Source organism: Nicotiana tabacum, chromosome 9 (assembly GCF_000715075.1).
Source record: "Nicotiana tabacum cultivar K326 chromosome 9, ASM71507v2, whole genome shotgun sequence".
In the NCBI taxonomy this organism is placed as follows: domain Eukaryota; kingdom Viridiplantae; phylum Streptophyta; class Magnoliopsida; order Solanales; family Solanaceae; genus Nicotiana; species Nicotiana tabacum.
The window spans coordinates 71,321,623-71,348,942 of record NC_134088.1 but is presented as its reverse complement, the minus strand read 5'-3'; the positions used below and the strand labels follow the sequence as shown (position 1 = coordinate 71,348,942).

General features: G+C 36.3%; 1 protein-coding gene and 1 long non-coding RNA gene across 3 annotated transcripts; both read right to left on the bottom strand.

Moving 5' to 3' along the window:
- Positions 1–1,278: 1,278 nt before the first annotated feature.
- LOC107788012 (uncharacterized) lies at positions 1,279–4,819 on the bottom strand. 2 transcript variants are annotated; one of them, XM_016609650.2, is made up of 5 exons: positions 4,587–4,819; positions 2,836–3,543; positions 2,618–2,753; positions 2,337–2,538; positions 1,279–1,483 (listed from the first exon to the last, which is right to left on the bottom strand). In XM_016609650.2, the coding sequence occupies exons 1-4, from the start codon at positions 4,669–4,671 to the stop codon at positions 2,361–2,363; spliced, it is 1,107 nt and encodes a 368-aa protein (XP_016465136.1). In that variant the 5' UTR covers positions 4,672–4,819; the 3' UTR covers positions 1,279–1,483; positions 2,337–2,360. The 2 variants fall into 2 exon arrangements, with proteins under 2 accessions (XP_016465136.1, XP_016465135.1); XM_016609649.2 differs by lacking the exon at positions 1,279–1,483 and having other exon boundaries at positions 1,991–2,538.
- A 15,149-nt stretch (positions 4,820–19,968) lies between these two features.
- Positions 19,969–23,005, bottom strand: LOC107801913 (uncharacterized). Its single transcript, XR_001651727.2, has 3 exons — positions 22,653–23,005; positions 20,426–20,552; positions 19,969–20,328 (listed from the first exon to the last, which is right to left on the bottom strand). It is a non-coding gene; the product is annotated as an uncharacterized LOC107801913 (long non-coding RNA).
- Positions 23,006–27,320: the final 4,315 nt, after the last annotated feature.

The window sequence follows — 27,320 nt, the reverse complement described above, 5'->3', positions numbered from 1 at the left end:
TACAAAAGTAATGACAAACGGTCATAATAGTATTTTGTTGGCGGAAATGAGTTTCACCTAATTGAGTAGATCAAGGAACCTAGTTCAAATGCCCATGGTGTCTGAATATCATCTGTATAACATCAACTTATGAGATGAAGACATGCACTCCATGGGAAAGGAGAAAATGATGAGCACATTTTCATGTCATGTGTGCAAATATCGACCAAAAGGGTTAACATAAGTTTTAGCTCGACTTATTATTGTGTGAGACTCCAAATTAAGTACCCTCACGACTTCTATCAGTGGCTCAAAGCTTGGTTCTCCAAATTAAGTACCCTCACGACTCTTATCAGTGGCTCGAAGCTTGGTTCGATATTCACTATCTTAACATGCTACCAAATGACCATGACAAATTCAGGTTGGTGTAGAATGACTAGAAAAGCAAATTGAATTCAAATTGATAAACTCGCGGAAAGAGGAAGATCATTGATAGAATCTCATTCGGTTTGTATTTGTCGGTACCGATTATGACTTATGAGTCATAATTGTGAATGCAAAATTTACGATACATGAGATCCAGAGGGCCACTAAGCATATTTTTGTGACATACTTGAAGACTTTCATGAAGACAACCAGAGACTCTATATTCCTAACAGATGTCCATCAACATGCTCTCATAGTATGATAGTCGCACAACTTATTTATCATTATGAAATGATGTAAGAGAATTTAAAAGAGAATATGTTTTTCCTAGCTTGATGGAGCTACAACACTCCCTTAGTGTGAGTGAGAGATGTAGTAGAAAAGCTATCAGTCGGATCCACCCATAAAGGGTGATAATTAGCTCATTAGCTTGTCCTCCTCGTAAACCTACATATAACCCATAAGTACACAATTGAGGGTGTAGGAAAATAAGATTTTCCTAAAGTTTCTTGTGGGAAACAAATAACGTCTAGGGTTAGTACTTCCTTGCATCAGAATAGGAGATAATCAAGACTATGAAAAGGGGAGTTCATCCGCTTCATGAGGATTTCTGACGATCGGTGATACAAGTTTCGTTATTGCAGATCCGCTTTCGCAAAAGAAAAACCCGTAAATCTCCTAAACTAATATTTAGGGTTAAATACCTCACTATCTAATGTGGGTTCTGACATTAACTGATTGAGAGACAAGCAGCATTGGAGGGCTTTAAAATAGTAATTTTGAACAAGTGTAGGTGTTTGGACGAAATCCCATAGAGTAGGAAGACCAAAATCTTAAAATTGAATAAGTACATGTGTCAATAAGGCTATTTGCCAATAAATTAAGCATCATTTATTTGCCTGGGCTACCAAGTCCCAATCGCACTGTTTACTTGTGCTGTAATGTTAAGCTCAGGTTAGTAAAAAACTATGGAAGAGGGTATCCAATGTCTGCCGTTTCTTCACTTTACCTTTTTAGTTTTTACTACCTCGAAGTACAAAAATTAAACTGTTCAATCATGTTTCAAGTGGCACCGAAACTGCACATGGGAAAACAGAGAAAAAAAAGTCAAGAATTATGAAAAAGTTACTTGTCCAGGAAAAAGTCTAAAAAATTAGGAAAAAATTACTTGTCCTAAATCCAATGAATATTTACATTATTCAATTAATAATGTCATCCTATATGTTTTTATCAAACTCCATTTAACTATTCAATTTCTATTTTTTTTTCATTCTTTTCAAGTAACCCATCAAAATAGTGCATCAACCAATACTTTTAACATATTGTTCTACTATCACTAATATAAGTCAAACCGAGTATCAACTAGCCATCAAAGCAGGAGATTAGTAGTTTCCTTTTTGAAAAATCTTTGTCTGTTGATCTTTGTTGGCTGTACAATGCAAATCTTGTCTATAATTGAGGGGATTTTATCCCTGTATGGCTGTACTCAACTTTTTTTTTGAAACACATTCTTAGAATAAGAATGACAACTGACCCAAGTGCTTTCCATGGAGAAAGGCAAAAAAGAAAAAGCAAAGAGAGCAACTGATTTTGCTGGGCTTTCTACTCATTCCATTTAGCTTTTAGCTTGAACCATCTATGCAACATATTCAACCTAACAATTTCTCCCAATATTGGATTTCTGATGCACTGTCGTATAAATAGTTTGACTTCGGACCTATTTAATTTTAGTGGCGCGAAAGTTACTTCAGAGTACAAGACATGGATTTTGCCCCTAAAACCAATTTCTAAAATTTTCACTTCTGAATAAGTAACTAACTTGAGCAGTGTATAGGTATGTCATATCTAAACCTTGAGAGGGTACTACTAACTGCTTTTGTTTCCTCCACAAAAACTGTACATAGCTTGAAAGTAAACATCCAGCTTCTTACTTGAGAATTGGGCTTCTCTTTTCCTCAGATATCCAAAACAAACTTGACAGCAAACAGAATGATGCAGCTGATAAAGGGTTTCAAACTACTCGACATGGATGTCGACGTGGTAACAGTTGGAGGGATGGTATCACCGAAGCCTGTGGGCATTTCTCCCAAAGCAGGATTGCTCGCATTCAACACCGTTGGAGGTGCTCCGGTGCTGCACAAGTACATCAAAATGGAGTAAATGAAGAGCCTATAGATAATCTTTTCCAGACATTGATTAACTCTGTTCTCACCCTGGTACTGCAACCCCTGTTGTTGATGATGTCGTTGGCACTGCTGTTCCAGCAGATGGAGTTGTGATTGTTGGAGTAGATGTCACAGGCGATGAAGTTGAAGATGCCGAATTCGGAAAAATGCAAGAACCAGTGCCTGTACATAAAAGATAAGGAAAATTCTGAGATGTAGGTTTTCAGTAACAAGACACGATAATGAAGAGATCTTTTTAGCTTACTTGGATTCGAATTGGTAATCATAGCAGTACCCCCAAAATCACAGCTGGTTTGTGTTGGATTCTTTTGAAAATAACTATTGAAGGCATAAGATGCATGATTTTGCATAGTATTAGGATTGTAACAACTGCCACCCTGTTGGATGGCCAAGCAATTTGCACCTCCCATTCCACAAGCATAATCAAGTGCTGACTGAAGGGCAGTCTCCATTGCTCCATTCTTTGCAACACACCAGCTCTGCCCTGGAGCAATAGGTGCATTCGTCGTAGCAGGAGGTGTTACTGGAGTGATGACAGGAACACCACCTACAGGTGGTGACGGATTTGTCGTTACAGGATTACTCACCGGTGGATTTGTGCTCGGGGTGGTAACTGGATTGGTTATTGGTAATGGTGAATTGACAGGATTTGTGTTTGGGACAGAAACAGGAGTAGTAGAAGGAACAGCTAGAGGTGTCGACCCAGGATTTGGAAATCCAGAGTTAGGATTTGTAGCAGGGACAGTAACAATCGTCGGAGCTGAATTATCTGGAGGAACATTATTTGGAGTCGTGACAGGAGTTGTAGGATAGACAGTTGGTGGATCTATCAAGTCATGTTTAGCTGCTTTAACGGGTAATAATTCAACCAATTCTTTACGGGACAAGTGGAAAATTTGTTCTTTTTCCCTTTCTACCTCTTTGTGCTCAAAGTCTTTGGCTGGTGATTTCCCTGCAAAAGAACATCTTGCATGAGACTTGTTTTACTTTTCTTTAACATTAGAGTTTAACTGATATTTTCAAGCTCTTGTAACACCAGATATCAACTTATCATTCCCTTCCTAACTGCTTCCATATAAGCTGTATAAGGAAGCAGCTCAATTTCAAAGTAGACATGATCAGATTTTAGCATGCTTACTTTGGATACCAACTTTTTTTTTTCCGCGAGTAGTACTTGGGGCCAAAGGTGGATCGAGTATTTAAATCAGTTGGGTTCAACCTTTATGTTTTCACCACTAAACCATAGCAACTTTAGCAATTATAGGTTCAGAACTTGATAATAAAAGTTTACTAGTAATTTTCACACACATATCTGCTTACGTGTAATTCATCGAGAAGCCTTCTAGTTGAATCTATGTTAACTAATTCATCGAGAAGCCTTCTAGGTGCGAGATAAACTAGATAGGAACAGATGAGCTGACGGAGTGTTGTAGTTAGGATTTATACCTACTCCAATGTCTCAACACTTGAACCATACCATTGGAATACCAACTTCAAGCAGTACAGACCAGCTTTATGGATGTCTAATTCATTAAGTCATTTTCTCCACTTAATTAATCTATGAGCCTAAACACACTTCTTACAGATATTTGTCTTGGATTCAAACTCCATTCTTCCTCCCCCAGGCCTTAACCCTACCCCACCCCCACCCCCAACCCCAAAAGCAAAAAGGAGCAGAGACCAGTCAATATCCTTGGTATACTGGGGTAGGTTGAGAGTTTCACTTGAAAAAGAAAAAAATTCAGATCTTTACACACTACATAGCCATTTCCTTAGTAAATAAAAACCCTAGTCTAATTTACTGTTCATTAACAGAAAAGCAGAAAAAGAGAAGCTTGTTGTAAAACAAAAGGCAAACTTGGTAATTAATCACCAGAAAGTGCAGCAAATGAAGAAACTTGCTGGTAATCAATCAAACATTCAGACACCAATATTTTTGTAAGTACTCAAGCAAAAAGTGCAATAAATTTCATATTCAGAAATTAAAGTACCAACCAAGAATGCAGGTAATAAGGAGAATAGACAAGAAGAGGAAAAAGATCAGTTTAGAAGCTGCTGTAGCCATTATGAGGAGAGTCATTTTCTTTATTGAACAGACCCAAACAGGATTGTAATGTGAAGAAGTAGTAAAGGGTGGTGGTGGTCTTTAAAATACATGACACACACAATGAAAAGGTGACAAATAGGAGAATAGAGGGGAAAAGGTGTGTATAGAGGATAGAGAATGGGAAAAAGGTGAAAGGGAAACGAATATATCTTGTTGAACTATTTTATTTTAGAGAAAAGAGATTCTTTTGAGATGAAAATTGAAATAAATAATTCTTGCTTCTCTACTGTCAAAATTGAAGGCATAAAATACAAAGAATTTTTCAATGTTATTTGGACGTCAAACTATATTAATATTTTAGATATATAAATATTATATATTTGAAAATTATAAAGTGACTCCTTATGTATACGAAAGTATTTAACTAAACGCTAAGAGCTTGTTGGAAAGGCACCTAAGAATTGAACGTGGGTGTAATTGAGTTTCATTATTATATGTCATATTTTTCTAGCCAATAATTACTTGGTCAGCATGAAATTGGGTGTAATTGAAGATGTGTAATTATTCTTTCCAATTCTTAAAGGGGAAGTGAGAATTGGTGGTAATTACACTGTGTAATTACAAAGTTATTTTTTAATTTATTTTCTTTTTGTTTTTATTTTAATTTATTTTCTTTATAACTTTTTGTTTCCATTATTTAATTTTTTAAATTTTACTTTTACTTTTTAATTTTAAAATATATTTTTTGAACATTAATTATCTGTTATTTCTCTACCTTTGCTTCTTGTAATTCCATGTAATTGCTCGTATATTTTATTTATTATTTATTTTATTTTAATTTATTTTCTTTATAACTTTAATTTCCATTATTTTAAATTTTTGTTTTTACTTTTAAATTTTAAAATATATTTTTCTTTGTACATTATTTATCTTTTATTTCTCATTATTTATCTTTTATTTCTCTACCTTTACTTCTTGTGATTCCATGTAATTGCTTGTATATTTTATTTCTTATTTATTTTATTTTCTTCATTTACCGTAACTGCGTTATTATTCTAGAATTTGAAATATGTTAAACTATTTTTTTTGGATTTTAAAATTATGCCATATTTATGGTTCTAATTTAATTGTTTTAGTAATATTGGCTTGTTATTTCACATTGCATATGGTTCATTTTTTAGTTAGAATTGATAGATTAGTCTTGTCAAACATTTAAATAATGTTATGACATTGTATTTATAAATATTAGTTTATTTTAGCAGAAATGCATTCTATAATATTCTTACAAAACGTATGGTTTTAGTTTTTATAATTAATTAAACTAAATATTATTAATTTAGAAAATATATATATCAATTATTTTTACAATATTAGTTATAAATATATGATTACCAATTGATGTATATTCAAGCAAAAATATTCATCTTAAATACCAAATCTAATATCATTTATACTTATAAAAAATTATTTATAGGCATATATTTATTATATTAACTTTTAAGTTTTGATAATTACTTCATTTTTTTAAAATTTAATCTAATAATGTAATCACGTGTGTGCAGCCAAACAATACACTTGTAATTAAAATGTAGTTACATTATGACAAACAAACATGTCGTCGTAATTACTAATTGTGTAATTATTAGGTTGTGTAATTACACCAATTTCAATTACCGGGTGACTTTCCAAACGAACCCTAAAGTTAAAATATTCAATTGGACTTATAAATTACATTGTTAATAGTAAAAAATGTTAAAGCAATGATAAAGTCAATTAATGCAATGAATATCAATTAATATCAAAGGTAAATAAGTATATAATTTAATTAATCATAATTTTTGAAGGGTGTGAAAGTTATATAAAAATGAAATATCCTCAAATTTCTTTTATATCCAAAATGAAACAAGTGATAAATTATTAATTAGTATGGAAGGAATATACTACATCGTAACCTTAATTTTATATGTAAAATATTAAAAATGTGTTTTCTGAAAACCATAGTTGCAGAAACTTATGACAAATAGCCCATTTTTTGGACTTCTGAGAGCTTTTTGTTTTAGAAATTTTCCTTTACTGAATTTAAAAGAAAAAAATGGAACTCCTTTAAACACTTGGCAATTTGCAGAGGCTACTGTAAGGCATGCACGTAAGGACACTGGACATGACGGTGGTGGCCTCGGTATCTAGAAAAGGACCAGATTCAAGATTTTTATTTAACCTGAATTTACATGATTTAATTTACATTAATAACTGTAGTCTTTTCATTTTTTTGACTAAAATAGGGTGACTTGATTATTAGTTTCAAAAAAATTGTAGTTATATCTAAGTTTTCATGCGAAGAAGCTATTTCGGAAAACTGTAATAGCTCTTTCTAAACTACTTAACATCCAGTAGTCTTTTCATCTCGTATCAAATATTTTATTATTTTTATATCAAAATATAAAAAGATACATTACCTATTACGGGAAATAATACATATATTAATTTTGGTATTACTAATCTCTTATTTGACAATTTTTTTCAACTCATGTATTAGTTATACACCCTACCAAACGACCCTTTAAAGTACAATTTGACTAATTAAAAGTAAAATGTGACTTATGTGTTTTATTTTTAAAATGTTAAAGGGTACATATTTATTTGTATGTTTCATTTAATAATTGTACATAGCCAAACAAAACTATTTATGTTTTTTACGTTTTTTTCAAGTCGAAAATGGTAAGGGACATTCCGGTACACAAAGTATCTCGTATTTACTTAGGGTCGCGCACCTAGGGGCGGATTTATAGGGGAATTATGGAGCATGTGAACCCATGGTTTCTTTATAAAATTAGATATTTTATGTATATATTTTTTAAAATTGGTATAATATTAAATGTTGATACTCGCGCTTTAAGAATGTTGAATGGTGCATTTGGTTTAAGGTTGAGTTGGGATCAATTCCCACTTAATATATTTTTTCCTCCATTTTGAGTAGTGCATCCATGTACTTTAAATCATAGATCCGCCTCCGATTGCACCCCAATGGATATAATATAGAAACTCTACCCTAGTGCAAGCATTAATAGTTATTTCTACGATTCAAACATGTGACATATAAGTTACACGAAAATAACTTTATTGTACTCCAAGATAATCTCTTAGTCAAATAACAACATTATACTAGGAAGACGGATCATTACATAAGTCATCATTCATCCAAGAGAAAAGCAAATTATAGTATTTCTTTTGATCCCATGAAATAAAAAACCAAAAAGGACAGCCCCAAAACGAATTTACATGTAAAGTTTGGGTGCCGGAGCACCCATTAACCTCGACTGAGAGTACGTACCCAAGAAAAGAAACACATGTTTGGTGCTTTGGTTAAGGAAGTGTATTCGAGGCTTTAATGAAATGAAGGGACGTGAGTTTTAAACTACTCATAACAGACAAGGGCGGAGTTACAGTTGTGGGTGCGGGTTCGGGCGAACCTAGTGACTTCTTCCGGAACTTTATATTTTTATTGAAATATTTATTAAATCTATATAACTATATACTGCCGAACCCAATAACAAAAGGGGTCTTGGTTCAACGGTAAAGGTTGTGGGTTCGCTGGAAAAGATGGGGGTTCGATTCCCTTGGAAGTAATGTTTTATTTTAAAATTTAGAACACACACTTAAATCCCTAGCTCCGCCTCTGATATTAACATATCTTTTATACATTTCTTCTTGTATCCCAATTAAGTCTTCTTCTTCTTTTTTTAATTCTTTCAGGTAGCCACTTTTTTACCTAATATTACTTCTTCTTCTTTTTTAATTTCTTTTTCTCATTACTTTTTTGCTGGAACTTCAAAAAAGAAGACTCTAAAGTTCAACACTCTTTTTAAAGACGAATCGTTCCATTCATAGTGTCAATAATATTAATATGAATTTTCTAAGTTTTAATCATCTTGTTCAAATAATTGTGCACTTATACTATGCCATTGATAGTGACTACACATAGTAAAAGAGTTTAAGTACCCACGAACCTAAAATCTTGAATCCTTCGATGAACAACCTTGAACGTGAACCTAAATTATCTAGCTAACCCTCCTCCAAATTGTGTACGGATAAAATTGGGGATAAAGTTAACTCTGATTTCCCGATGAAGAAACGAGAAACAACATGATTCGACACTGGCTCGGGTAAAGCCGAGGGCACCCACAAATCAGAGCCCGGGGGGACGAATGACACGTCAATAATCGGGCATGACTTCACGCCCAACTATGCCTCCTAAGAGGTCTAGCGATCGTTGCAAATATAATCTGGTTTACAAGTCCGGAATCGAATCTCACAGGGAATTAACCTACTAATCACAACCACAAGTTTCGCAAGAATTCAAGTAATCAACCTTCAAAAATATTGAATAATGAGTTGATTCTTTACTAACTAAAAGCAAGGTAATTAAAAAGCTGTAATTTTATTACTAACAAAGCAAATGTTGTAGAAAAGATTGGAAAGGTCTAGGGTTACGATTTCCCCTCTCGTTGAAATTCTCCCTGCCACGTCTCCTATAAATCCACCTATATATTCTCTATCGATCGTGAGCACATTAGGTGTCTAAATTCTCTTTCGAGTAAATACAATAATTTACTAGATGTATTCTTTCGAACTACGCTAGTTGGCACTAGTTTACCGCTCACTAAGATCGCACCAAGGTTTCGTTATTCCTAATCCTGCCTTTAATCACTCTATATTGATTTTTCATATACGTTAGGAGTGATACTGGTCAATAACTACCTAAATGTGTACCCTTTTCCAAGCAATACACACTAAATAGGCACAGTCACTTGAGGGCCTTTCAATCAACCATAATAATTACGTAGTTAAAAAAGTAGAGAAAATCCAATGGCAACCTTATATTAAACGCAACAAAAATTCATCCTCCAAGAGGTTCCATCAAACCCTAGATGAGAATTTAGCTACTCATAATTGTTTGCACAAATACAAGATTAGAATTCATAACAATGAAAAATTAGGAAGAAAGAGAAAAAAACGTGAAGTTGAATCCTTAAACATTAGGAAGAAAGAGAAAAAAACGTGAAGTTGAATCCTTCTCTTTGCTCCAAACGTGTTCTTTCCTCTCCAAAGTCTTCTCTCTTTCAAAAAGTGGCTAACTTTCATATTTATATGGTTTAGGGTTAAGTTAGGGCGAATTTGGCTTCTCCTTATTCGGATTGAAAAAGCTGATTTGTTTTTGCTTTGGTCCATGTTTGGCGAAGTGAACCTCGCTTCGCTGTCCGAGACTTTTCTGGTTTCTTCTGCTCCGGTCCTGGTCTGGCGAAGTGAACCTCGCTTCGCCGTCCGAAACTTTTCTCTTCAGCTCTTTTTCACCAATTTTTCTCTCATTTGATCATTTTCCGCGCAAGTTTGTTCTTACACATAAAAAATACATAATAAGCATATTTTTACTTCAAAAGCGGCGTGAACTTTCGCAACTCACACACGAAATAACACACAAACACACTCAAAATATGTACTTTTCATCTTTTATCACCACCCCACACTTAAACTGTGATGACCCAATATGTCATCTTTAATTTTAAACATTCATTTATGTATTCTGAGACCTTGAAAAGAACCCTTCAACATCCCTCGACTTACAAGCGCAGTCTATAAATTTTTCCGAAAAGTTTCTATGTGAAAAATTAATTAAAATGTGAAATGGAGCTTCAAAACTCATTTGAGTTGACTTCAGTCAACTATTTGAGCAAACGGACTCGGATCAGTATTTTGACAATTTCGGTAGGTCCGTATCGTGATTTGGGACTTGGACGTATGCCCGGAATCGAATTCAGAGGTCCCTACCTCAAATTATCGACATTTAACGGAAACTAAAAATCTAAAGGCTAAATATTTCAAACTTGACCGTGAATTTGACTTTATTGATATCAGACTCGGATTGAGATTCTAAGAGTTGAAATAGCTCTGTTATGTCATTTATGACTTGTGTGCCAAATTTGAAATCATTCTGGATTCATTTAACACGTTTCGGCGCGAGTTTTGTAAAGTGAAAAGTTTGAAACTCATAAGTCAGAATCGAAGTGTGAATTATAATTTCGACGTTATTTGAGACCCCGAGTAAGTCCGTATTATATTACAGGACTTGTTGGAATATTTGATTGAGGTCCTGAGGGCCTCGAGTGGATTTGGATGGTTAACGGATTTTAATTGAAATATTCTAGAATGTTTCGACGTCGTTTGTTTCAAGAATAAGTTGTATCACATTAATAAAATGAGCTCCAAATTCAGTTTTTATTGAAGCATTAGATCCGTATTGAAATTTTGGAGTCATAGCAAAAAGAATCGTCGAATTTGGACATCGTATGAGAGAGTTCTGCTCATTTCCGTGTCAGGAAAGACTTTCCGTCGCCGCCAACGCCCAGGGTAGCGTGGGGTGCTAGCCCTGGCACTAGGAATTGTTGGGGTTCTGGAAACTGCGCCACAGGCAGCACCCCACGCTACCTGTGACGCTCAAAAATAGAAGAGGCTCTATAAACGGGATTTTTTGCCATTTTGACAAAAATAGAGTTGGGGAGCTCGGTATTGGCGATTTTCAGAGGGGTTTTTACAAATGCAATTCGGGTAAGTGTTCATTATCCCTAATATAGCTTTTCAGACTCGGTATGGGCATTACCAATTCCTAGCGATGTCATTTGGGCTGACAAATGCCCTAGCAACATTTATGGATTTGATAAACCGGGTATTCAAGCCCTATTTGGATTCTTTTGTGGTTGTATTCATTGATGATATCTTGATTTACTCTAGCAATCGAAAGAAGCACGAGCAATATCTTCAGATTGTGCTTCAGACTTTGAAAAATAAACGGTTATATGCCAAATATTTGAAATGTGAATTTTGGTTAGACTCAGTTACCTTTTGGGGCATGTTGTATCGGAAGAAGGCATAAAAATGGATCCTAAAAAGATTGAGACAGTTCAGAATTGGCCTAGACCTACTTCAGCTACAGAGATCCGGAGTTTTCTGGGGTTAGCAGGTTATTACCGTCGGTTTGTGAAGGGGTTTTCATCCATAGCATCCCCATTGACCAAATTGACCCAGAAGGGTGCCCCATTCAGATTGTCTAATGAATATGAGTTGAGCTATCAGAAGCTCAAAACTGCTTTGACTACGGCGCCAGTGTTGGTATTACCCAAAGGTTCAGGATCTTATATGGTGTATTGTGATGCATCTCGCATTGGTCTTGGTGTAGTGTTGATGCAAGATGGCAGGGTAATTGCATATGCGTCGTGGCATTTGAAAGTTCATAAGAAGAATTATCTTGTTCATGACTTAGAATTGGCAGTTATTGTTCATGCGCTGAAGATTTGGAGGCATTACATTTACGGAGTCTCGTGTGAGGTATTTACTGATCATCATAGCCTACAGTATCTGTTCAAAGAAAAATATCTCAATTTGAGGCTGAGAAGATGGTTGGAGCTATTGAAAGACTATTATAGCACAATTTTGTATCACCCCGAAAAGGCCAATGTGGTGGCCGATGTTTTTGTGTAGAAAGGTTATGAGTATGGTTAGCCTTGGGTATATTCTGGTTGGTGAGAGGTCGTTAGATGTAGATGTTCAGACTTTGACCAATCAGTTCATGAGGTTAGATATTTCAGAGTCCAGTCAGGTTTTAGATTGCACAGTCGCTCGGTGTTCCTTGTATGAGCGCATCAGAGAGCGACAATATGATGATCATCATTTGCTTGTCCTTAAGGACACGGCACGACACGATGGTTCCAAGTAGGTTATTATGGGGGAAGATGGAGTTCTCCAGATGTAGGGTCGTATTTGTATACCTAATGTGGATGGGCTTTGTGAATTAATTCTTGTAGAGGCCCATAGTTCCCAGTATTCTATTCATCCGGGTGCCGCCAAAATGTATCAAGATTTACGGCAGAATTATTGGTGGAGGAGAATGAAGAAGGATATAGTTGCATATGTAGCTCGGTGTCTAAATTGTCAGCAAGTCAAGTACAAACATCAGAGACCTGGTGGTTTACTTCAGAAGTTAGAAATTCCTAAGTGGAAGTGATAGCGTATCATTATGGATTTTGTTGTGGGGCTCCCACGGACTCAGAGAAAGTTTGATGCAGTATGGGTCATTGTGGACAGGTTGACCAAGTCAGCACATTTCATTCCAGTAGTTGTTACCTATTCTTTAGAGCGGTAAGCGGAGATTTACATCTACGATATTGTCCGCCTTCACAGTGTGTCTGTGTCTATCATTACTGATCGAGGTACGCAGTTCACCTCGCACTTCTGGAGAGTTGTATCGGTTGAGTTAGGCATACGGGTTGAGTTGAGTACAACATTTCATCCTCAGACGGACGGACGAACGGACAATCTGAGCGCACTATTCAGATATTGGAAGATATGTTTCGCGCTTGTGTTATAGACTTTGGAGGTTCTTGGGATCAGTTCTTGCCACTTTCGGAGTTTGCATATAATAACAGCTACCAATCGAGCATTTAGATGGCTTCGTATGAAGCATTGTACGGGAGACGATGTCGTTCATCAGTTGGCTAGTTTGAACCGGGAGAGGCTTGGTTGTTGGGTACCGATTTGGTACAGGATGCCTTGGATAAGGTCAAGATTATTCAGGATCGACTTCGCATAGCTCAGTCTAGTAAAAAGACTTATACCGACCGTAAAGTTCATGATGTTGCATTCATAGTTGGAGGAAGAGTGTTGCTCTGGGTTTTACCTATGAAGGGTGTAATGAGGTTCGGAAAGAAGGGCAAGTTGAGTCCTAGGTATATTGGACCCTTTGAAATTCTTGAAAGGGTGGGTGAAATAGTCTACAGGCTTGCACTACTACCAAGTTTATCAGCAGTTCATCTGGTGTTCCGTGTATCTATGCTCCGGAAGTATCATGGTAATCCGTCACATGTGTTAGATTTCAGCTCAGTCCAATTGGACAAGGTTTTGACTTACGAGGAGGATCCGGTAGCTATTCTAGCTCGGCAGGTCTAACAGTTGAGGTCTAAGAGTTATCCTTCAGTTTGGGTGCAATGGAGAGGCCAGTCGATTGAGGTAGCTACCTGGGAGTCCAAGTCGGACATGCGGAGTAGATGTCCACACCTTTTCACCAGCTCAGGTAATTTTCTAATTCCGTTCGAAGAAGAATATTTGTTTTAGAGGTTGAGAATGTGATGACCCAATATATCATCTTTAATTTTAAACATTCATTTATGTGTTCTAATACCTTGAAAAGTACCCTTCAGCATCCCTTGACTTGCGGGCGCAATCTGTAAATTGTTTCGGAAAGTTTTTATGTGAAAAATTGATTAAAATGTGAAATGGAGCCTCAAAACTCATTTGAGTTGACTTCAATCAATTATTTGAGAAAACGAGCCTGGATCAGTATTTTGACAGTTTCGGTAGGTCCGTATCGTGATTTGGAACTTGGCGTATGCCCGGAATCAAATTCAGAGGTCCCTACCTCGAATTATTGCCATTTAACGAAAACTAGAAATCTAAAGGCTAAAGATTTCCAAACTTGACCGTGAATTTGACTTTATTAATATAGGACTCAGATTGAGATTCCGAGAGTTGGAATAGATCCATTATATCATTTATGACTTGTGCGCCAAATTTGAAATCATTCTGAATTCATTTAACACATTTCAGCGCAAGTTTTGTGAAGTGAAAAATATGAAACTCATAAGTCTGAATCGAGGTGTGAATTATAATTTTGATATTATTTGAGACCCCGAGTAAGTCTGTATTATGTTACAGGACTTGTTGGAATATTTGGTTGAGGTCCCGAGGGCCTCGAGTGGATTTAGATGGTTAACGAATTTTAATTGAAATATTCTAGAATGTTTCGACATCGTTTCTTCAAGAATAAGTGGTATCATATTAATAGAATGAACTCTAAATTCAGTTTTGATTGAAGCATTAGACCCGTATTGAAAATTTGGAGCCATAGCAAAAGGAATCATCGAATTCGGACATCATATGAGAGATTTATGCTCATTTCTGTGTCAGGAAAGACTTCTCGTCGCCGCCAGCGCCCAGGGTAGCGTGGGGAGCTAGCCCTGGCACTGTGAATTGTTGGGGTTTTGGAAACTGCGCAACAGGCAGTGCCCCACGATACCGGTGGCGCTCAAAAACATCAAAAGCTCTATAAACAAGGTTTTTTTGCCATTTTTGACAAAAATAGAGTTGGGGAGCTCGGTTTGGGCGATATTCAGAGGAGAATTTCTGCCTGTTTCTTCTCTCCCCTCCCACCTCCCCCCTTCTCCCTCCCCCCCTACCAGTGGTTAATGCTTTCAGTTATAATATTATTTCTTATAATTTTCTTTTTAATTTTTTAAGTTTCTGGAATTTAAATGAACATCGCACTAACAGTGTACATGCGACATAGTTCGCAAACACAATTATCCAAAGGGTGACGGATAAAACTCATTTTCTCGCTTTGTTATTTTATTATTTCATTTTATCTTATTCTGTTGAAGTGAAAACTGAAAAGGATTAGGAAACCTGATTACAACTAGAGGAATAGTTTTGGCAAATCATGTTGATTGAATCGTTGTGCTGTGTAGGGGTGTACAAACCGAATCGAAAATTGCACCAAATTGAAAAATTGGTATTCTCTTCAATTTGTGAATAATTTTGATTTTCTTTGCTCGAAAAGAGAAGGAGAACTTAGAGTGCATTTGCTGGTGGCTTTCAACAACAACAACAACCCAGTATAATCCCACTAGTGGGGTTTGGGGAGGGTAGTGTGTACGCAGACCTTACCCCTACCCTGAGGTAGAGAGGCTGTTTCCGATAGACCCTCGGCTCCCTCCCTCCAAGAACTCCCCACCTTGCTCTTGGAGTGACTCGAACTCACAACCTCTTGGTTGGAAGTGGGGGGTGCTTACCACTAGAGCAACCCACTCTTGTCGGACATATAAATATACAATATAATCATGTTGATTTAATCGTTGTGCTGTGTAGGGGTGTACAAACCGAATCGAAAACCGCACCAAATCGAAAAGTTAAACCAAACCGATTAAAAAATCCGATTATGTTTGGTTTGGTATGGAGTAAAAAAATCATTAACCAAACCGACATATAAATATATAATTTTTAGGCCAAATTGGTGTACGTCCCCTTAAACTTGGCTCCAGTTTCCATTTTGACACCTTAACTTAGTTCTTTTCCTATTGAACACTTTAACTGTACTTTGGACTATACTATTTAAACACAATGCATGACCGGGCTGTAAAAACTTAAGCGCATGTTTTTAAACGCTTCCCCACGTGGAATAACATACCAATAATAGTCTGACACGTGTTTATTTATCCAGGTCGGATAAAAAATCCCGTTTTTACCTTACCCACATACCTCGCCTCACTTAATCGATCTTCCACCCAAAATTTCCTTTCTTTAGCCTAATAAACCCTAATAAACTACATTGAGACCGATTTCCGGTGGAATCTTCATCGCTTTTGAGTTAGATTCAACTGTCCGTCAACTATTTGGCCATTATATTACTAATACGGGTAATCATTTGCTTCTTTTGACCGTGGTGGTGAGTGGAGTTGGTCGTAACTGGAGCTGGTCCTGACTGGAGTTGGTCGTGACTGAAGTTTTGAGGGTATAGACATGTCTGCAGACGAATATATTCTTGTTGATTTTCACCATGGTGGACATATTATCAAGGATCCTTTCCCGAGATATGTAGGAGAGAGGGGTGAGGATGGTCACATGATAGACAAGGACCACTTTTCTCTTTTTGAGCTTATGTCCTACACAAAGAATATGGGTTATGCTGAGGTAGAGGGTTTTTATTTAATTAATCCTAAATCTAATGACTTTGTCTTGATTGAAAATGATGAACAACTATATAATATAGTTTGTCACCTTAATCATCTTGATCATTTAGATTTGTATATTAAGCATGCAGTTAATGAGCCTGTATTGCTTGATGAGACTGTCCCATGTGGCCTTTTATGTGGGCCAGAAATTATTGAACCAAGTGAAAATACATTAAATAAAGAGGCTAGGGCAACATCTACTGTTCCAGAGGATATAAATATCCAGAGAAGTGCTGCAAATAACACATCTGTGCCTGAGGAAAACCTAGCTGATGCTGGGGTTGCAGGTGAGAATTTACAAGGGGCTGAAGAAACAACAAACATAGATGCTAGTTTGGCATCAGTTTTTTCAAGTAGTGAATCTGAATTAGATAACATTCCTGATGAAGATGATAGTGATGTGAATGAAGAGCTCACTTCATTAAGGCATGAAAGAAGAAAGAAGAAAAAACAGAAGAAATAAAGAAAGAAACTTACTCCAACTGAAGAGATTATTCTGGGAGAAACTGGAATAGATAAAGGCTTTGAGGATATTGGCAGACCATCTAAGGAGGACAGGTTTGCTGAAAAATTAGGAGGGGATGAAGACTACTATACCAGTTATGATATTGGAAGTGATGATAGCACATATGAGTTAGATGTTTTAGCTGAACGAGGTATTGACTTACCTTCTAGAAGGTGAAGTAAAAAGGTAAGGTTTGACCCTGACCGTTACCTTGCTATTTTTGAGCTTGGTATGGTATTTGAAAATGTTGTAGAGTTTAGAAAAGCAGTAGCCTCATATGTTGTGGAGAACAAAGTATAACTAACAATTAGGCCTAATGAAAAAGATAGGGTTAGAGTTAAGTGTAAAGGAGCCAAGTATAACTGGGAATTGTATGCAAGCAATTATGGAGATTCATGTGACTTTACTGTGAAGAAGTACCATCCAGCTCATAAGTGAAACACCAAAAATAAGAATAAATTATGTACTTCTAAGTACATTGCCAATAAGTATAAAGATAGGATTATTTCCCAGCCAAATATTAAGTTGTGGGAGATTCAAGATTTGGTCAGGGATAAGTTAGGTTTGTATGTTGGAAGGACTATTTGTTACAGGGCTAAGTGTAGGGTGATAAGTCAATTCATGGGTGACTGGAGGATGGAATTTAACAGACTTGCTGATTATGCTGATATTATTAAGCAAACAAATCCTGGGAGTTCATGCTGAATCAAAACAGATAGTGAGACTATTCCTCGCAAGAATCTGTTTGTCTATTTCTATCTATGTTTAGATGCTTTGAAAAAAGGATGGTTAGAAGGGTGCAGAAGGATTATAGGATTTGATGACTGTTTTCTAAAGGGAATCTGCAAGGGTGAGTTACTTGTTGCAGTTAGTAGAAATGGGAACAATCAAATGTTTCCTATTGCATGGGTTGTAGTTGATCAAGAGACAAAATACTCCTAGAGCTGGTTCATCACATATTTGATTGCAGATTTACAGTTGGGAGATGGTGTTGGCTTAACTGTTATGTCAGATATACAAAAGGTAAACTTATAATCAACTTTTAATTTTTCTTTTTCCTGCTTTATATATACTGTCCACTAACAATTATTACTATTTTTTGTAGGGACTAGTACCAACTATAAGAGAATTACTACCAATGGCAGAACACAGAATGTGTGCTAGACACATTTGGTCTAACTGGTCCAAGAACTGGAGAGGTGAAGAAAGGAGAAAAGAATTCTGGAGATGTGCCAAAGCATCTTATGAAGTAAAATTCAATGAAGAACTAGAAGCAATGAATAGGCTTGGTTATAAGATATGTGAAGACTTGTTGAAGTATGATAAATAGTATTGGTGTAGGGCATACTTTAGAGAAGATTTAAAGTGTGATGTCATTGAGAATAACATGTGTGAAACATATTTAATTCTTGGATAGTAGGTCCTAGGCACAAGTCTGTTATAACTATGTTGGAAGAAATTAGACATAAAATCATGAATAGGACCATTGAAATGAGAAAGTTTGGTGAGACTTGGGTTACTGACATTGCACCAATGGCTAGGATGATACTGGAAGAGAACAAAGCCGTTTCTAGGAGGTGTAAGGTTATGTGGAATGCAGAACATGGGTTTGAAGTTGATAAAGGTGTGTACAGATTCATTATTGATTTTAGGACCATGACATGTACTTGTAGATCATGGATGTTGAGGGACATTCCATATCAACATGCAGTATGTGCATTCTATGATAGAGAAATGGACCCAGATGATTATGTTGCCCACTGGGTATAGGAAGAAAACTTTCCTTAAAGCTTACCAGCATTTCATTCAACTAATTCCCAACATGAAGATGTGGTCGGATTCAACAAATCCATCTATAGAGCCTCCGGAACCTAAACCTATGCCAGATAGACCAAAGAGATGTAGGAGAAAAGCCAAGGATGAACCAAAAAAAAAGCATGGTAAACTATCAAAGAAAGGGGTAAAGATGACTTGTTCAAACTGCCAACAAACAGGACACAACAAATCTGGATGCAGGAAAGGGGTAAGTTCTAATATTTGTAATTCTGCCTTTTACATTCTTTTTTTGCAATTCTGATATTCTTTTCTTTTACTTTTGTCAGCATGTTCCAAGAAGTGCTACTCAGCAAAGTCAAAACATGCCACCACCTCCACCAAGATCATCTCAGGAAATACCATCTCAACAAAGCAATCGATCCTCCATATGTGAGGATACAAGTGTTGTCAAAAGACAAAGCAACAGCCAATCAACTGGGCTTGGTAGAGGAAGAGGAAGAGGAAGAGGCCATGAACTAGGTAGGGGAAAAGGAAGAGGAACTACACTAGGAGGAGGCTCGGCTAATACAGCAACCATTGGACATAAAAGGCCAAGGCATACTGGTTTTGGGATTTTCACTGACACTATGACTGGAACTACTATCCTGAATGTAAGGGTGTATAGTTTATTATAATGCAGTTTTGTGGGCTGGAATTGTTCTATTTTTTACTAATTTATTGTATTTTATAGCCTGGTATATCATCTGAGAGAGTCATATTAGTTGGGACATTCAAGGATACATCTGCAATTAACATAGACATTGGATTTAAGCCTCCCGGATTGAAGTTTAAAGGAAGAAATGCAGTGATAAGGTCATAACTTCAGCAAATGAGTGCAGCAAGGAAAAAAGGTTCTTCAAGTCAAACAAGTTCAGATGCATCTACACTGTGAAGCAGGCCAGTTTTTATTTATGTTATCTAAGATGTCACTACAATTTTTTTGTTTGGGCAGTTATGCTCTATTAGAATTTACTAGTTTGGGCAGTTATATGTTTGGGAAAATAATGCTCTATTGTTTTTGTAATTTGTAGACCAAAACAATGCTCTATTTTTGAGCTTGGATGCAATGCTAGTCCATCACATTATGCAATGGAATGTTTAGGCAGTTATGTTTTCAATTCATGAATATGAATTTGCATTTCATTCATAACACAATATGGAAGTGCAGCTGAACTTAAATTTGCATTAAAAATTGGCCATTTGCATTTCATTCATTACAAGATAATGTACATTAACAAAAGGCCAAATTCCTAGTACTTACTTCCAACATACTATATTTTTCTTGAACTAATAGCAGCAACTACAACACTATTAGCACCAGCATATCATAAAAATACTACATTATTCTTCAAACCACCAGCATCACCAAAGCCAAATCCATAGAAACAACACCACCACCACAACAAATAACCACTTCAGCCGCGCAACTATTTTCTCAGTTCTTTCGACTCTCTTCAACAGACCCCGTATAACCCTCTTAGCTTGGTCAAGCATTTTATCATCATGCCATCTGAAATATTTGCAGCCACCTCGACCCTACAAAATTCAAAAATAAATGCGGCCAAAAAAATTAAAAACAAATTTCTTTATTAAGAAATTCAAGGGTCTAACAAAAACAATACGACCGACTTACCAATTTACAACCATAAAATCGGCGACCTGAATTTGCAGATGACCATGATATAGTCAGTGGCGCATTAAATCCACAGTGGCAAATTTTCATTCCATTGCGAGAAGTTGTTGATTTTTGTGACATGGAACTGATAAACGAGAAAGATGAGGAAGAAATCAGATCAAGATTCAAGCTTGGGCACCTAAGCTTCAGTAGAAAGGGAAAATGGCGAATTTGAAAGGGAAGAAGACGAAAGAGGAATTAGGGCATTCTTGAGAGAAAAATGAAAAAATCGGGTATTTTAAAATGGGTCTAACGGGTGAGTTTTATTTTTACCATTGAAATATCCACCTAAGCAAATATTAATAACATTCACACGCTTATCATGTGTGGAGATAACGCTCCTTTGGTCGGACATGCGTTGTGTTTAAATGGTATACACCAAAATAGAATTAAAGTGTTCAATAGGAAAAGCGCTAAATTAAGGTGTCAAAATAAAAACTGGAGCCAAGTTTAAGGGGCCGTCTATATATTTGCCCTAATTTTTATATATACTTTTATGACTTTTCATAGAATATTTTAAAAAAATATCTAGAAATATTTGTGATCCTCTTATGGGATGTAATATTTAGTTAAATATGAAGTGTTCTATTTTTATTAACTTTAAATAATGAGTTATATGATCACTTTATTATCAGGTGTTAGTGAAATGCGTTAATTTCTTTGTTCTTCCATATTCATATGTCAAGATCTATTAAAATTTTATATTATTTTTGAATTTAAAGTGGTATTTCGATAATTTAAGATTAAATAGAACATATCATTATATATGTATCATTTTTTTTTATGTTTAATTATTAAATTCAGTTAACCTTGAAAGTGTACATCAACGAAAAATTATTGTCAGGCGACTAAAAACATAACTATCATATGTTTTACTAAGAAAATTCTCCCATAAGAATATGTTAATAGATCATATATGTTTGTCAATTTTTTTAATTTTTACTAAACATATATTTACCTATAAAAAATTTAACAAAGGTAGATTGAAATAATATTCATGTAACAAAAAAATCCGAAAATTCGAAAAATCTGACAAAGCCAAACCAATCCAAACCGATATAAATGGTTTGATTTGATTTTGATAAAAACCGAATCAATCCGGTCCATGTACACCACTAGTGCTGAGGTAAACAATCCATCATAAGTTTCACAATTAGTTCAATTTTTTTCTGTTAACATCATTAAATAAATAGAATAAAAAATAACATGTTAAGGAATTATATTACTTATTATATGGTTTCCATTGGAACTTTTTTTTACTAACTCTAATCATGGTCTCAGCACTATCAATTTATCCTGGCAACAAAGAGGAAACTTATATGAAAAAAAATAATCCACATAAAATTCGATAATCAGGAATTCAGTGCCATTAGCTTTATGTTGTTGCTCTCTTATTTACAGTTTGTATAGATTCGTGCATGAGTTTCCTTAAACAAAGCTATTTGATAATCGATCATGTAAACGAGCATTAATGAAGTCTTATTCGGCTGTTTTGTTTTTTCTTTCTTTTATTTTTTGTGCATTTTAGAGTAAGCTTCTTTATTCAGATAAATTAGTATCAAATCAAAGGGTCCACCCATGTGGGCTAATTTTTATCGCTTAATCTTTTCGTTCAACATGAATCAAAAGTAACAAGTGTGACTATGTCTTATATCAGCATGAATAAAAAAGAAGTCTGCTCGTCTCTTTTTAAACAAGAATGATAAAAAGCAGAAACATCCAATAAGACATAATCCTAGCTTTTTTTCTTTGTATCTTTTATTCCAATTTGATTGTTTAAATTAAATTAAAAGTTGAGATAAGTGTTATATCTGTATTTAATTGTGCCAAACTAGCCCAAGAATATTATCTTACCATGTGATATTATCCCAAAACCTTCACACAACTTAGCATATTCCTACGTACGCATTGTAAGTCATTTCTTTTTCTTACTAACTTTTTATATGGTATTTTGTTTGCACGCCCTATACCTCATAATTACAAAATTGCTGATAGTGTTGAAAAAATTGATTATGGAGAATAAGAATTAGCTTGAGGCGTATTAAGAATAGTGTTCTTAAGAATATTTCGCCTACACAATAAAAAATAAAATTAAACGTATAATTTAACAAACTCTTCTAGTTATATAACTCAATAAAGAAACCATCAGCATAAGGGGAAGAAGATTGAGAAAGTTGGTACGTACAAATTGCATTAAAGCGCGGGGACATTGGAATGGATTAGCCATATCCATTAAATTCTAGTAGGCAGTAGAAAGTTTTGATAGGTCCACTCTGAGATTCCCAAAGAGAAATTAATCTTTGGTGAAAAAGGTGATAGGCAACGTCTGCATGAGCTGTATATGTTCACGATTTATGGAACAGAACACGAGTCTTCAAATAGCATCTGGCCGGTGTAGACTCTAAACTGATCCTTTGGAGATGGAGCAATTGATTTTTGGCTCCGCCACCCCTAAATCTTTCCTCTCTCGTACAAGATATATAGCAATGGCATTGACTGGACACTTTCATTTACTTTTGATTTTTCTTGTTCTTTGATCAATAGGTATTCAGATGGTCATGGTTATTGGTTAATGATTAAATAATCAAAGCGCAAGCAGCTGAAGTTGATGCCAGCTAATTGCGACTTTATTGTTGCTTATAGCCTACCAACTTTATCATAGATTGATTATATGATTTCTTCAACAGCTAGCAATACGTCAAGCCAATAGTAATACTACATCCGTTCCAATTTATGTGAATCTGTTTGACTGGGCATGAAGTTTAAGAAAAAAATAAAAACTTTTAGAATTTGTGCTTCTAAACAATTCAAAAAGGGGCCTAGAATATTTGTGTGGTTATAAAAGTTTCTCATTAAGAGTAGAATTGTAAGTTTAAGCAAAATTATTTCCAAATTTAGAAAGGGGTCAATCTTTTTGGAACAGACCAAAAAAGAAATAAGTTCACATAAAGTGAAACGGAGGTAGTATTAATTTAGCAAGAGTCCCGTGATTGTAATTGTATATATATATACATAATGTTGTAGTATCTGCTTAGGTACTGGACTACATAGATCTATGGTTCAGTCGTGCCCGGTGTCATGCTCATGCAGGTTATTATTGTATATGGTAAAATATGATACGATATGTGGCTGACTAAAAGGAGGACACGTGGAATTCAAGATGGGATGGTTGAGGACTAAACGCAGCCACTGCACCTGTCACCGGAACGGATAACGTTCATAAAAGTATATTAAATACTCTGCGCCCGGTAGCATTTACTAAGGATTATTCTATAACATTAAGAGCGTCGGTCTGTTATAAAGAATTTGACATTTATCCTCAACATTACATCTTCATCAAAGACCCTTATAATTGGCATTAAAGGAGGGCATGATCCCACGACCCTTTTTCCTAGGCATAATTATAAATAGTGAGCTCACTTACCATAGTAAATGACACGAATTTTCTGGCAAGAATATATACTATATTCTATATAAAGTTGTATACAATTTCACTTTCTTACTTTTAGATCCCATCATTACTGTGTTCGGAAACCATGTTCACGGAATCATCATCTTTGCTATTTCATCTACATTCTAAGGCTAAGTATTGTGTATTTATTCAATTATTATATTATTACATGATTAAATTAGTTCATTTGTCTAGAAACCACGTATAAATTCAATTGTACTATTTTACGGGCAAACAGTTTGGTGCCCACCGTGGGGCCTAGACAGTCGTGCAATTAAATTGATCCTTGCCTTTTTTACTAATATTTTTTTGACTACTTTGTCATAGAAAAAATCGCAAAAAATGGCAGACAACACTATTAACGATGCACACAACCCTGATATTCGAGGAGATCAGCCTCATTTCATGGACTCGATCAGTAACACCCACAATAAGGAGAATGATGCCACGCCGGTGCATGACCGAAGGTACCCTCGACAGGTTTGGGAGACAACCCCCGACGATGCTGACGAGGAACAAGTAGCGGATGCTGTGAGGATCCTACAAGAGCAATCGACAATCATTCTAGTCCATCTCACGCGGCAGGATCAAGTTATGATGGAACTAAAGCAGGCACTATCAGGTGCTTCGAATAATGCAAACAGGCGCGACCCGGTTCCTCCCGTTGTTCCCACAGACCAAACAACGCAGAGAATCGACAATAACACTCCCAGGGGTGAAGTTGGCTACGATGGGGCTAGGGGAGTAGATCAGGTCTTAACAAAGAGAACAATTCATTCAAGGATGAGATTTTACGGTTCATGAGGGAAGGAAACGCCTGCATGGATCAAATCCCGGGCTCACCACCAGTATTGAAAAGCCCAAACTTGAAGAAGTATGTTCAATTACCGTACAAGACAAGTACGGCACCAGAACTAATCCCGAAGCATTTCAAAATGCCTGAAGTTCCAAAGTATGATGGAACTTCAGACCCGCAGGAACATATTACTACCTACACAACGGCGGTGAAAGGAAATGATCCAGTTCCTCACGAAATTGAATCTGTATTGCTAAAGAAATTCGGCGAACTCTCACGAGGGGAGCCTTAACGTGGTACTCATTACTGCTTAAGCATTCCATAGATTCTTTTAAAATGCTCGCGGATTCTTTCATTAAAGCTCATGCCGGGGACAGAAAGGCGCAAGCCCGAAAGGCCAACATATTCAAAATCGCACAGAGAGAATCAAAATTATTACGAGAGTTTGTTACCGGGTTCCAAAAAGAAAGAATGTTGCTCTCGGTCGTCCCAGACGAATGGGCAGCTGAAGCATTCATCAAAGGATTAAATCTGAGAAGTTCAGACGCTTCCCAAAAGTTGAAGGAGAGCCTGCTTGAGTTTCAAGCAACAACCTGGGAAGATGTTAACAACCGGTATGAGTCGAAGATAAGGATCGAAAATGACCAGGTCGGTTTTACATCATTGGCCAAAGGACGAGAGAAGAACCGAGAAAAATCAAAGGATGACTACGACGCGGATATGCGGGCTACGAGGGGTCTGTTTTTGCCCTACGAGTGTACCGAAGGTTGTGGCAGAAATTTCCGTGCATCAACCAAGTTCACCGTTGCCAGAGGGACTGATCATGGTCGAAACAATAGATCACTTCAAGATAAAGAAATGTCGGGGTCTCGAGATCTTTCTTACCCCAGGTTATCAGAATATAACTTCAACGCTAGTGTAGTGGAACTGGTGTCAGCCATGAGGAACATTAAAGAAGCATAATTCTCAAGACCTATGAGGTCCAATTCCATCTAGAGGGATCCCAATTTATGGTGTGAATACCACGGGACGAACGATCGTCGGATATGGGACTACTGACATCTTTAGGAGGATGTGGCAATGCTATTGAAGAATGGTCATATCCGAGAATTATCGAGTGACCGAGCTAGGAGTAATTACGATCACAACAGAGAGCAGAATCCTCAAAAGCAGGAAAAGAAACCCCACTCCAAGTGATCAACATGATCTTTGGGGGGGACGAGATACGAGGTCACCTTTTCGGTGGCAAAGAAGACTAAAGTATCGATAACTCACAACAAAATACTCTAGGAGGACGATATCACTTTCATGGAGGAAGACGCAGATGGATTGTTGTTACCACACAACGACGCATTGGTAATCTCTTTAAATGTGTTAGATTTTAAAATTAAGCGTGTTCTAGTGGATCTGGGAAGTTCGGCTAATATCATACAATAGAGAGTATTGGAACAAGCTAAACTCACTCGAAGCATTATTCCGGCGACAAAACTCCTCGCTGGATTCAACCTTGCGAGCGTGACAACCCGGGGGAAGATCTTGCTGCTCACAAATGCTGAAAGAGTAATGAATATAACTCTCTTCAAAGTAGTGGATAGTGATATGGGATACAACATCATCTTAGGAAGGCCATGGTTACACGCGATGAAAGGTGTACCTTCGACGTATCACCAACTGTTGAAGTTTCTAATGCCCGAAAGAATTAAGCAGTTAAGAGGTTACCAACCGGCAGCAAGGGAGGTGAATGCAATCTCAATTTCCAGTAGCAAAGGGAAGGAGCACACGACATAGCAATTACAAGAACGGGCGCCTACTCCTGTACGAAATGAAGAAGGAATTGAAAATTTTCTCTGTATATTTCATCATTGTTGCTATACATGTATATATACACTTACATCTGAAGAATAAAGAATGGCAAGAAAGAGAAACTATGTACACATGTCCTATTCTAATTTGCCTAATAATAACAAATTTATTCTTTCTATCAACTAACTATATTCCCTAACATGTTAGTCACGTGAGGGAAGCTTATAGAATTAAGACTATCAAATGGTTTATAATTAATCCATCATGAATTGATTTGCTTGATCCAAAGGTTGTGAGTCTTCCATGTGGTCCAAACAAAAACCACTGACTATGACTTATGTAATATGGGTTATATCGAAGATAGCCACTTTGGTCGGAGAACACATGAGATCCTTCTAGGTCTTCTTATTCTTCTTCATTCCCTCTACTCCATCTGAAAGCAAAGCTCCATGAAAATCAGAATTAAGATGGGGTTTCTTCTTCTCAACATCCCCCCTCAAGTTGAAGGGGAACTTTGTGACCCCTAACTTGACCAAAATCTCGCGATGAGAAACTACAAAGAAAGGCTTTGTGAAGAGATCTGCGAGCTGATCTTTAGAAGGAACAAAAGAAAGAGTGATTAGCCCTGAAAGAAACTGTTGGCATATAAAATGACAATCAATGTCGACATGTTTTGTGCGTTCATGAAAAATGGGGTTACGGGTGATGTGGATTGCTTCTTTGCTATCAAAGTGAAGAGGAATTGGTAGAGTGACCGGTGCAGAGATATCCTCAAGTACTCGTACTAACCACGTAAGTTCTGC